We start from the raw sequence: 13,891 nt of genomic DNA, 5'->3' as shown, positions 1-13,891 counted from the left end.
GGAAATGTTGGGCAAGGGAGTTAGTACTTGAGTAGTTCTCCCAGTTAATGTTTGGGTAATTGAAATCACCCGATATTAGGGTGTTTGGTAGGACCTTTATGTTTCCCAGTGTTTCCAGAAATGCGGAAGTGGGGTCCTGGGACATGGTGGGTGATCTGTAGCAAGCTACAGTGCAGCACAGTGGTGCAGCGGTTAACGTTGTCGCCTCACAGCAAGAGGTTCACCGGTACGATTCTCGGCTGGGGTGCCTTCTGTGTGGAGTTTGCATGTTCTCCCTGTGTTCGCGTGGGTTTTCTCTGGGTACACTGGTTTCCTCTCACATTCCAAAGACATGCATCTGGAGCATTTCTCCCGGGCCTCTGCTGAAAACAGGCTCTGTGGAACCTAGTCGGACTTTCCCGGTCAACAAATGATAAATAAGTAAAAAAAAAAAAAAAAGCTACAATTTGAATTGCAGTTTTGCCCATTGTTAGTTGCACATGGATGATCTCTGAAGCATCGTGCTGTGCCACTAACCTGGAGGTGTGGGTATCCTTGATGAATATGGATATGCCCCCACCTTTTATATTTCAGTTTGGGTTCTGTGGCCAAAATATATGGCATGAGTTGTAGCCTGGTAGTGCTGGGGTGCTCTCTGGAGCCTTAAACCAGGTTTCTGTTACTGCACATATATCAATTTTCTCCATACTGAGGAGTGCCTCGAGTGCGTGCATTTTGAGGTTCAGACTTCTGGCATTGAGTAGCATTACCCTCAGTTTTTTGTTACTTGTGCTATTTGTGTTTAGTGTGTGTGTGTGTGTGTGTGTGTGTGTGTGTGTGTGTGTGTGTGTGTTGTATTTCTTGTTTACAGGTACCTTTAGGAAAAGGGTGTATTACAGACCTGATCTATAGGCTTACAGTTAGGGATGGTACACGAGTAGGTGGTACAAAGGGTATAGTATCACTTCTCACTTCCATTCCTAATGAACAATGAATACAGATGGTTACAAAGCTTGTATCAAAAGTGGATGAAAATATGAATATGGATATTATTTGCATGCTGTTGGATTTAATGTTATGTAACTTGCTTTTATGCCAGTCTGGGCAAGGCAGTGTGGAAATTGATGTGGACGTATAATAAAAATTTCAGAGCAATGTTGTTTTGTTATGCCAGATTTAATGATAATATTTTTGTTAAGGAAAGCTTCTGTAAATAATTACATGAAACTATCAATTATATTAATAATTCATGTTCTTTTTTGAAGTTTCATTGTGAAAAAAGAAATATGAACATTAAGTATTTGGATATAGAGGTATATAAAAGTGATCGGGGCAGTATGTTTTTGAACTTTATGAACATGCATCTCTGTTACACAAAGCATGTTTAATAAGGCACCATTGTTTCGGGGCCTAATGTCTGAGAAAACATATCTGCATGTTAAAAATGTAAGAAATAGATAGACCTTTTTACAACGGATATCCAAAAGTTTTAATAAAACAGAAAAATAATATGTTTTACAAAATAAACTCTTTATGCTTTGGTGATGCTAGTTGGTTTAACTGCATCTTAACAAAAAAATAAATAAATAAATTAAAGGTTAGTAATTCTTATAAGGTATGCTTTTCTATTACTTTAGTTACAAAGAGCAGAGAAGTGAATGATATAAAAGAATGAAAGTGTGTTAAGAAGTAATTGTTAGCATTCTCTTTGCTAACAATGGTCATATAACTCAGTGACTGAGAACAAATTAATTAATTTAAGAGTAAAAGAATCCAATAAAAGCAATGGAACTTTGTTGTCCTTTGTGTGCTAACATTGAGGAAGCTTGGCTTCATGCCCGTATGTGGTTTATGGCTTGACAAAATGGAGAGTAAAGTCTTTAACAAGTTACTCCTGTGATATTAACCAAATAGTATATTGTGCATAATGGAGCACTTGAAGCTGCTTTTATATTGGAAAACTCTTAGAACTTTAAAAGAGAGAATTGTAACATAACAAAAACAGTTTAAGTGTTTTGTACAAACAGTGCTAAATCCAAAGGTTTTGACTCATTTCCTGCAATGGAACTGAGCCTTTTAAAAAAACTTACTTATTGCCTTACAGTTTAAACAAATGTTTATATCTCTAGAATCAAAAGTGTTACAAGCAAACTGTAAAAGGCAAACTGTTCAGCACAAAGTAAATTTTACAATGGTTGCATTCATTCAATTCTTGGTAGTAGCCACAATAACGACAATAAATATGAATTATCTAATGCTGTATGAACCATTCAAGCAACACCCATAATACCAGCATCATTTTCTTTATATAACTGAGCTATCATATGATGCTAGGTAGTTTTGTCTGTGTCACTTTGTTGTTGAACTATTTAGAGAAATATCCTGTGATATTAACCAAATAGTATATTGTGCATAATGAAGCACTTGCAGCTGCTTTTATATTGGAAAACTCTTAGAACTTTAAGAGAGAGAGTTGTAACATAACAAAAACAGTTTAAGTGTTTTGTACAAACAGTGCTAAATCCGAAGGTTTTGACTCATTTCCTGAATTGGAACTGAGCCTTTTAAAAAAATGAACTTATTGCCTTACAGTTTAAACAAATGTTTATATCTCTTGAATCAAAAGTGTTACAAGCAAACTGAAAAAGGCAAACTGTTCAGCACAAAGTAGATTTTACAATGGTTGCATTCATTCAATTATTGGTATTAGCCACAATAACGACAATAAATATGAATTATCTAATGCTGTATGAACCATTCAAGCAACACCCATAATGCCAGCAGCATTTTCTTCATATAACTGTGAGCTATCATATGATGCTAGGTAGTTTTGTCTGTGTCACTTTGTTGTTGAACTATTTAGAGAAATATGTGAATTATTACAATACAAATAAATACTATAGAAATAATATTCAGTATCTATGAGTATTTGTACTAGACAGAGGTCAAATATCAATACAGTTGTATTTGTCATTGCACATGCTTTAAGATGAACTTTTCTAATACCTTGTATCTAGCATGGTTTTGGAATTATTAGTGCAAATATCAACAGACAATGATTGACACCTAGAGCTATCAGTAAGATGTAACTACAGAAATGCCTGGAGATGTCACTAATGTATTAGAATTAACACCAAGTGATATAAGCAGTGGTGAAATTAAAACATATAGTAGCACTTTAACTTTGTGTAGGAGCAGTAACAACTTTGGTGGCAGATTAATGTTAATGCTATTGTATTTCCAGGACTGAATAGAAATTGTAATGTTTTTTTTTTTTTTTCAGAAAATGGCATTGCAATTGTGAATATGTGCTTTTAATTTTATTTGCTCTATTGTATTGCTATGACCATTAAGAATAACGAATGAATGACAATGTTAGGTTAGTATATAAGGGAAATGGAGTTTAAGAAATTGTGTTAGTGAAGTTTTTATGATTTTAAATATAAGGTGCTCATTTATTATGCTTTAAAATAAAGGCTTTGCTTAGACTTCTCCAGAGGAATTGGGGTTTTTTTTCAGTATTTCAGTAACTGAACACCTTACCAAGAGTCATTGTAAAGTCGGAAAGAACCTTGAACCCATGACCTTTTAGGTGAAGATTTTACAACTTACATCTTATCTTTGTCCAAGAATGTGCAACATCATTTACTGATAAAATTGGTTATCCACATCAAATTCCATAAAATTAGATTGGAATGCCAGGTGAAGCTATTGCATTCCATGAGACAAACATTTTATGCAGCAAAACATTATCAGAGCTTGAAAACCTACTGCAATTGTTGTAATTTATTTTGTTTTGATATAAAACGTGGAGTTTTCATGCACTCTCTAAATTACAAATGTGTTGTGTTCATGCGTTTTTGTGTTTATTCTTTGTGCTTTGTTACATGAGCCAATGAAAAGGTTACTACACATCTGAAATCAAATATGTAAATGAATAAACATATATTAAGCTTCTCTAGAAGATTCAGTGCCATGGACCTGCAGTGCATGGCTTCACCAAGTGTTTTGTGATCATATATTTCTTTGTGCCACCCACTGTGTTAATTGTCACTGTTTATGTTGTACGCTGCTTTCTGTAGCTCTCACTGTTTCCTGTATTTCAGCTTGCCTGTCTAATCTTATGGCTTGTTTATCCTTTCTTCACATCTGATTTGTGTTACCTTTGAAAAATATTAACCAAATCCCTTATTTTGTTAAGCTGTCTCACTTTGTTTTATAAAGCATTGGAAGGCTTGTCAATATGACTGTCATCAGCAGTTAGAATGACTTCAGAATCTTCAGTTTCAGAGCTGGATGGAGGATGTCAAGATGTTGAACCTGGTTTGGTAACTTAGACCCCACAACTTACCATTAACTCGCACACACACACATATATACTGCATCTTTTGGTGCAAATCTTCACATCTTTTGATATAGTACGTCACTTTTAAGTATGCATGTATATGCTACAGTTGTGAGTGAACTGTGAAAGACTCACTAGAGGTGATTGATTAACCATTATGTTACCGCTTGATATACTGCACAATAGTAAATGGTGTGGATAGATTCTGCCATGGTGCACCTTTATATGGACACTGTACTGTTTTAAATACAGCCTTGTTGCATTTGTAGGGTTCATTTAGAAGGCTACCCCTATGAGAAGTACATACGCAGCCTGCAAAAAACAAACCAGATGAGTCAAACTCATTAGCAGCACGTCTGCTGTACCTGTAGGTTATACCATGCAATTTATATCTTCCTACCTCTTAGTTCTGGACAAATTCAAATATAATGTGGTGACAAAGGCCCAAAATCAGGGACTGATTTTAAATATTGCCCTTATAAACTTAGAAAGGCACCTGAAAAGCAGACTTTGCATTAGCACACATTTTCTAAAGCATATGAAGTCTGAAACAACTAAAACTAAAATGTACAACCCCTAACAACTTTAAAAATACATTAAACTAATCAATTAGGTAATAAAAGAAAAAATTGCCAAAAGAAGACAACCCACCACTGCGTCTCTGTAGAAAAGTGTAGGTAATCCAAGAAAAAAAGAGACGGAGACAGCTTTGGAATCCAGAACAGGCCTTTACTTGGTGCAAACACAAGCGCTTTCACAATTAAGCTTCTTCAGGTGTATACAAGCACTAAAAATACCACACCTTTATACTCATGTTACATCACCCAATTGATAGTCATGTGACTGGTCCCATCTATCATAATATATTTTATTTTATTTCATTCATAATAACTAAAACATATATAAAATATATATATAAATATGTAATATATATATATATATATATATATATAAATAAAAAACATCAAAAAATATACATATATTGTGTTGTTAAAATATTATAAAACAAATATACTGTGTTGTGGACAGCAGGAGATAAATATATTACCTACGAAGTGGTCTCATCTTTAGTTTAGGTTTCAGTGGAATACACTCATTCAGGCCATGCCCTTCAGTGGCTCTAAGCTTTGTGATCCAGATTGCTTCCAGATTCTCTGTCTTATTGCGTATATCCCCTCGTCTCATGCTCTCATATAACAAAGCTATAACTCTGAATTTGAAAATGTGAGTGCTATCAAATTCCATCACATGTTTGGCTAATGCATTGTTCTTATTCCCTTTCCTGATGTTATAGGTATGTTCCCTGATCCGATCTTTAAGATGTCTGTCTGTCTTCCCCACATAAAATTTTCTGCAGATCCTACAGTCTGCCAAGTAAACCACATGTTGACTGGTGCAGTTGGCTCCTGTATTAAAATAAAAGTCCTGCTTCAAATCAGGATGATAGAAACAAGGACTTTCATCTATATACGTGCACCAACTACAACTACCACATGGTCTGGTGCTCCCATTTATTTAAAAATGTGATTACCAACCAGGCCATGAGAGCCTCATGACTGAATGTGAGGGATGATGATTTTAATGTGGAATTGGATAGGGTTAAGACATTTTTAGGTGACAGGGGGTATAGTAACAATAGTATACAGACACATATACCTCGGGTTATGGCCATGAGATATGATCAAGCCAAACCATATTTTTCACGTAGAACTAGATCTATAGGCAAGAGACAGACAGCCCTCCACAATAGTAAAACCAGACTATCCTTGAAATATTCCACTGATATAGATAGGTACACTGACATAGTGAAGAAGAACTGGCAGATTTTACTAACAGACAAAGATATAGCCAGTTTGGTTGATAATGTCCCTAAATTCAGTTACAGGAATGACAGATCCCTATAGAGGAGGTTATGCTACCCCAAAGATAGACACACAGATATTAGTAATGGGAGCACCAGACCATGTGGTAGTTGTAGTTGGTGCACGTATATAGATGAAAGTCCTTGTTTCTATCATCCTGATTTGAAGCAGGACTTTTATTTTAATACAGGAGCCAACTGCACCAGTCAACATGTGGTTTACTTGGCAGACTGTAGGATCTGCAGAAAATTTTATGTGGGGAAGACAGACAGACATCTTAAAGATCGGATCAGGGAACATACCTATAACATCAGGAAAGGGAATAAGAACAATGCATTAGCCAAACATGTGATGGAATTTGATAGCACTCACATTTTCAAATTCAGAGTTATAGCTTTGTTATATGAGAGCATGAGACGAGGGGATATATGCAATAAGACAGAGAATCTGGAAGCAATCTGGATCACAAAGCTTAGAGCCACTGAAGGGCATGGCCTGAATGAGTGTATTCCACTGAAACCTAAACTAAAGATGAGACCACTTCGTAGGTAATATATTTATCTCCTGCTGTCCACAACACAGTATATTTGTTTTATAATATTTTAACAACACAATATATGTATATTTTTTGATGTTTTTTATTTATATATATATATATATATATTACATATTTATATATATTTTTTATATATGTTTTAGTTATTATGAATGAAATAAAATAAAATATATTATGATAGATGGGACCAGTCACATGACAATCAATTGGGTGATGTAACATGAGTATAAAGGTGTGGTATTTTTAGTGCTTGTATACACCTGAAGAAGCTTAATTGTGAAAGCGCTTGTGTTTGCACCAAGTAAAGGCCTGTTCTGGATTTCAAAGCTGTCTCCGTCTCTTTTTTTCTTGGATAATCAATTAGGTACTTTAATTAAGACTGTATTTTAAATGTATTTAGGGGTTGTGCATTTTAGTTCTGTTGAAGTCTTGGGGATATCAAGATGAAAATGTATTTTTTAACTGGTGTTGAACTTATATTTCATAGTCGTTCAATAAATCTGTTGCTGTGGATGCGGTTTGGCTCTTATCCTAGCTGGTCTGATTGCACACTTGGTTTTGGTTATTTATTCAGGTAAACCCAATCCCTCTATAGGTATTACTTGGGGACAGTCTCTAGTTAAATGACTTTTTCAGAGTCACACAGCAGGCAAGTGCAGTTTGCAGAAATCAAGCCCAGAACTGATGCAGGTTCTGCATTAAGCAACGCATTGTCTTAAACACTCTGTGCCAGACTGCCAAACAAGTCTATGACTTCACTTTGTCTCACTGAGTCTGAAATCATCAAAGCTATTACTCAGCGAATCAGTAAGATTTTAAAGCTCTGTTTTGTAAAATCTGTAGAGAGAAAAGCCCATGTGGGTACTTTAATTAAGAATTAAGTCCCAAGTGGGGGGGCCCTCCATACTCCGTAACTTATATAAGCAAATTTCAAGTTACAAAATATAGAGGAAAGACAAGAAACAGACTATTAAAAACATGTTGCTTCAATGAGGTTCAGCTTGATGACGTTTTTGTGATTATGAGTTTCAGGCTTTACCAAATGTGCTTGCAAATAACAGAAGCATATTTCATAATAAACAAGACATAGATTGCTAAGCCAAAAGAGAAATAGCCCCGCTGTCATCAGGACTGCATCATACTGTGATACCCCATGGCAGTTCCTTCATTCCATGAATCCAAATTGGTTGCTGTCTTAGACATTGTCGTGTATAAAAGCCGCCATTCTTTCCCAATGGAATCCTTCCATGATGCTTCGTACCACTTCTGCTGGGCTAATAAATATGTAATTCTGGGATATTTTTACTACCCCCCCATATGAAAATGTTACCATTACTGTCCTCCAGTATTTAGACTCTTTCATACTTACTAGTGATCTGCGAAATATCTCTTATCACAAGACTTACAGCACAGTGTCAAGAATCCTGTAGATATGGGATGCAGCACGTCTGATCCCTGTGCTTTATTTTCTCTAACAGCAGCCATTTCCTTTTGCATGTCCTATGTCTCTATTCTGGTGTCTTGCTACTGATCTGTCTTATTTGTACTTCATCCAGCTGTTAACTGGCATTTGCCCATTAATCTTTCCAGTCTGTGCTACACTCCTCATATCACTGGCACATTCCACTTGTTTTTTGTTTTTTTTTCTCGGAACAGAGAAGCAAAACATTAATTCAGTATTTTTCCTTTTTCCAAATTTCCCATGGTCTCAGTCATGCCTTTGCATCTGACTCATGTCTTTGCTCAGCTGACCAGGCATGCATCTTTCTTCATATTTGATTTATACTAAAGGTAAGTTCTTTTCCCCTCTTGTGCCACTTCCCATTCAAATTATGCCTTTCCAGCTCTGAATATGTTTGTTGAAATTCTGCTAGCCTCCTTGTACTGTGGCTACTGTACCTCTCTCACTGTCACTAGCCCTACATTCATATACAGACATGTTGGCCTTATCCTCTATTTACCCGTTTGCCTGTTTTCCAAACCCTTAATGATGGCAATGAATCCAGCAGCCCTCACCCTTCTCATAGCTTATTTACATTTTCAGTATACATCCAGTCACTTAACTTAACTTTGGAAAATTTTCCCCAGGTGAGCATACTCACCTCTTAAATAGTCCTACTCTTACCATGTTGGTCTTAGTATTTTTAGCTTCCTTTTGCTACCTTCTCTAAAGCACTCAGTAGCACTACCACTGCTAGCTAACAATTGTTTCACCTGACGATCTATGGCTCCCATGGTAAGGAACATATCCGAACATATCCAGTCTTCTATAATTTTTTGCTGCATTGTGATCCATAACATAAAAATAAACTCCTGCTCCTTCTTGATGCTGGAGCTCAAAATATCCAACCATGGTTCTAGCAGAGTTAGAAGCCCCAAGAATGTTATTCTCTTCCTACTACCACAGTCCTTATTTTGTCCTATGGTCTCTCATCTCCTCCATTGATGTCCCTGGGGACCATTTAAAAACCCTACTTTTAGTCTCGTCTTAATACACATACCCTATTTTGTGATGCTGTCTGATCCTTCAGCAGTTCCATGGCTTAGTGTTCTCTCTCATTCCTTAAAACCTTAAACCCATGTGCCATTATGCCATTTCGTCAGTGGCTATTATTTTCTGATATCACCAGTGTCCACCTTCTCATCCTACATCATTTCTTGAAGCTCCCATTCTTCTTCCAAATACTATATATATATATATATATATATATATATATATATATATATATATATATATATATATATATATATATACTGCATCATCTTTTTTTGTTCATCTTCCACATTTTCTGTCTTGTATTTTCCTCTTTGCCCCTACTTGAATAGCCTTTCTAATGACTGAATATGTCTACTACTTCTGTCTCTCTTAGACATGCATATGCGCATGCATATACACACACACACACACACACACACACACACAAACACACACGCATTCTCATCCATCTTAATTTAAAGGCACAGTCAATGTGTGTGGTATGCCTTCATAACCAATTTATGAGCACTGCTGTCCCTTCTGGCCAAATATGGAGTCTGTTTCTGCATTAGGTTTGTCTATTTTCCAAGCCTCTCTCCATTATCCTACCAGTCTCAGACTGTCTCAGACTTGTCTCCTTTGTCCAGTGCCACTCCTAATTAACTATTTCATCAATATATTACTCATGGCACAAATAACTGTTAAAATGTTACTTCTAACTCCATACCCTGGAATTTGTATACCTCTTTCCTACCTCAGACATTTCTTCTGAAAGGTTATTTTGTGCCTACTTGCACCACGATGTATATTGCCGCTCCCCCGGGATAAAAGTCTTAATTAACTCTTTAAATGTTTTATGTCTAAATACTTGAGACTGATTTCACTGTTACCTAGTTTCTCCAGTCACCTTTCCTAACACATCCCACATATTTGCTCTAAACTCCTTCTTTTCCTGCCCCAAGCCCTAACCACTTCCGTCTGCAACCTTAATACGTCTTCACCTTCCACCACTGCAGTACTTCGCACTCCTTTCCTTGTGTTGCATTTCATTCCGTTCCCATCCACCACTACTATTTCGACAAACCCTCTCCACTCTTATTTCTATTTTGCCTTCTGCCCTTCTCATCTGGATGAGTGCCCTTCCCTGTCCATTGCCAAACTGTGATTCCTATCACAATATCAGACTGCAGCACTGATCCCAGTTACTGAAAAATTAGACTATCTAGTTATATCTCCAAGCAGCAAATTCTGAACATCACTTTTGGTGTGGTATGCATATACAGAAGTTAGAAGCATGGACTACGATCCGGTTGACTGGTGCTTAACAATGGGAGAGCTTGGTGAGGGTGAGAGAGGAGTAAAGGGGCAGAGCCCACTCATCTCTCACAGAGAAAGATGAAGTGTGCATGCTTCGGTGGTACACGTATTACCCCTGATAGCCACCAGGCAGGACTGCTTGTGATATCTCATGACAGGGGTGGGCTTGCTAGCTGTGAATGCCCTCACAGCATTGGCGAGCTGTCCAGTATCATTAATCTAATGCACAACGACCTATGTCTAGGTTTCTCCTCATATACAGAGGGTTGTTGGGCAAAATCAACAAAAGTCTTTGCAGCGTTAATCTTGGCCGACCCTTCCACCAGTGAAGGGAATGAATCGGCCAAGATAGACATGGATGATCAACAGGTATTAGTGGAGGAAAGGAAAAAAAGGACATTTTTTTTATAAGCAAGCCTGACTGTATCCCAACATTGGTAAAGACTTTCTGATCTTTGGCTCACTAATGTATTACTGCTGTGAAATACATTCATAAACAAATATGGCTGTTAAACAGTTAGAATTTATTTAGAATGTTGAGCAGTAGTAGTTTGATAAGAGACAAAACGGGGCTTTACTGATACTGTTTTAGTCACTGAAATGTCTGCATTTGTATTAGGGCTGCTGTGTTCTCCACCTAAGCATATCTGCTAATCTGAACATATCTGCGACCATCTCTGGGCTTCTGACAAACAATATTTTAGTCTTAGTTATAAACATTAACGGAATGGAGAAGAGGTAACTGCTGCCCCCTAAGACATAAGCAGTAGAAGCTTGTCTAGGGTGTTGAGTAGAAGAATCTGTCTGGAATGAAGCAAGAGAGAACCCTGAAATCACGTATGTGATAATTACTACTTTTGCAAATACTGTGCATTTACTGCAGTTATCCACTTAATTCAATTTTCTGTCAAAAGAAGTGAGTACTCAATTTGTTCAAGGCACATAAACTAATCCTGAATGGGTCTCTAACCCATTGCAGTGCAGATATTGTCATATATACATATATGCCATATTTCAACTACCTCCCTTCTTTTATATGACCCAGTTACTTTAAAGAACATGCTTCCTTTCTTTTGCATATTCTGACCTCTTTTTCTGATACTGGACAATCTGTTAAAAGCTTAAAGACAGACAACATCCTCATTCCCATACCAATGAGCAAGGATTGGATGAGCAATGCAGTGATAAACCATGGAAGAACTGGTTGGGAATGAATGGTCATTGTAAGTCAGTGAGGCTAGCAGGATTCTCCCTGATGAAATCCGCAGTGTATCTCAGTGGAGATAATTTAACTAACATGGGCAACAGGATACAATGAATGAGGCTAAGACAATAAAAAAGGAGAAGATACATAAGGAACAAGGCCTCTGGTCAAGCATATACTGCGAGAATAGTAATAAGAATAGACATTGACTTGGGGTAGAAGGGGAAGCAGATGATCCAAGGTATCTACGTGTCTCAACCTTTTAGCACAATAAATCTTGAGGATGCCAAAAGTAATAGAAGGCAAAGGCCCAAAAGACCAAAATAAGGACAGATTTTAATTATTGCTCATGTTAACTTAGAAAGTTGCTGGAATAACAGGTTTTGCATTGCCACAGATATTCTGAAGGATATGGACTCTGAAACTCAAATGTTTCTCATTTACTTCATATTCATTGACTTCTGTACTCAAGTGGTTTGCCAGAAAATGTGGAACAGACCATGAATGTGAGCAAAAAATCTTGGCACCTGAGAGGTACGTCGGTGGTAATTCGATCTTCCTTGGCTCATCAAGGAGAAGTTCCTTGAAAATCCCCAGATTTATTCCAGCTGATCAATAGAATTTTTTCAGTCATTTTTGCCCTTCCTCCATGCTCATGGAAACCCACCAGCTCCAACTGTATTATAAATAGCTCGAATATTACAAAACCTCAGGGTAATTTACAATATAATATAAGCAAAGCTGGTTTCTGCTCATCATTTGCATTACCTATTTCTAACCCTCTTTATCTTCTGTGGAGATAGTTAGGTTTTTACTTTGAGCGCTTAAGTTCTAGGGACAGTTTTTGATGATGCAAATGTGCTAAGGAATCTGGGACCAGTAATCAGATCATCTCAATTTTACTTGTAAACTATTATCCAGATTAAACACCTAATGCCTTCTGTAGAGCTGGCGGCAGCTGTGCCCGCACCAGTTCAGGACTGCTGCAGTACCCAGTACCTGAGGTTCTCAACCACACATCTTATTGACTTACAGTGAGTCCAGATCTCTGCAGCCTAAGTCTTGAGTGGATCCTGATTCTTTACTGCTACCCCTTTGGTGTGGAAATTGAACTCGTTGAACATTGCAGCTAGCTCTGTATTTAAAATCATTATATGTATTCAAGAAGACCTGCAAAGTCTGTATTCTATCTGATTAAGAGAATTAATGGTTCCCTGTGATCCTGTTTGCCCAGTAATATCCCCAGGTGAGACACTGCTAAGAGTATATAGAACTGGGCTTGAAACTTCACGCAGATGTACTTCAACCATTCTAGCTTTGCTTGATTTTGCAGAATCAACTACCATCCATGGTTTGATGCAAGTGTGACCATGGACATTCTTAGAAGTTATCTTCACTACCATCATCTGTTTAAAACTGATTGGGTGCACCCTTGGGTACATCTTTGTAAAGTAGCTTTATCAGAATCTGCTGTGAAGCAATCTTCATTATTAAATTTGCACTGATGTGGGTAAATGTGGTTTAATGCATTTGATGATTTTATTTGCGCATTTTTATTTATTCTGTTTGCAAACTATTTAGATTTAGTATTATAATAAAATACATTAAACACATTGTCAGGAGGTTGCCTGGGAGAAGAACTATAATACTTATGATTTGGCATAGCCTAGTTTTTTCTTTGATAACATTTGTTTGTTCTATGGAGTAATACTCCACAATAAGCAACACCTTGTTGGTGCTGGTGGGAGTAGTAGTGCCTGATTTCAGATTCATCAGTTTATTCTCTAAATTAATAACATAAAAAGTCCATCAGCATTTAAAAAACCCCAACTTGGTTTCAGGGTTATCTTCCCTGATTCTGAATGTTGAGCAAATTAGACAGTAGGATTCTTCAGCAAAACAAAACATTAGTTTTCCAATGGACTATTCTAATTCACTGCAGTCAAAAAAAACAGAGAAAATTAAACAGTATAGTTCTTCTCCATTAGATGTCGAATAGAAAGCAGTAAATTACTCTTATAATTATTTTTCTCTCATTTGCAGAAGTGTTTACGTTTCAATCCTGATGCACCTGTCTGGGTGTCCAAGCAGCGGATACTATGCACACTGAACCAGAGCCTAAAGGATGTATTAAACTATGGCCTCTTCCAGC

At 36.9% G+C, this 13,891-nt stretch overlaps 1 protein-coding gene across 4 annotated transcripts in view; it reads left to right on the top strand.

The window, feature by feature from the left end:
- SHANK3 (SH3 and multiple ankyrin repeat domains 3) overlaps positions 1 to 13,891 on the top strand; it is a 7,266,504-nt gene that overhangs the window by 2,020,708 nt on the left and 5,231,905 nt on the right. For all 4 annotated transcript variants that reach the window (XM_044088609.1, XM_044088608.1, XM_044088611.1 and 1 more), the window contains exon 4: positions 13,783 to 13,891. This exon is cut by the window's right edge and continues 95 nt beyond it. In XM_044088609.1, coding sequence (XP_043944544.1) covers positions 13,783 to 13,891 — 109 coding nt within the window. The remainder of the gene's footprint in view (positions 1 to 13,782) is intronic.

This window comes from Protopterus annectens, chromosome 11.part0, assembly GCF_019279795.1.
Source record: "Protopterus annectens isolate FY-2018-M chromosome 11.part0, PAN1.0, whole genome shotgun sequence".
In the NCBI taxonomy this organism is placed as follows: domain Eukaryota; kingdom Metazoa; phylum Chordata; order Ceratodontiformes; family Protopteridae; genus Protopterus; species Protopterus annectens.
This window is presented reverse-complemented; position numbering and strand designations above follow the sequence as displayed.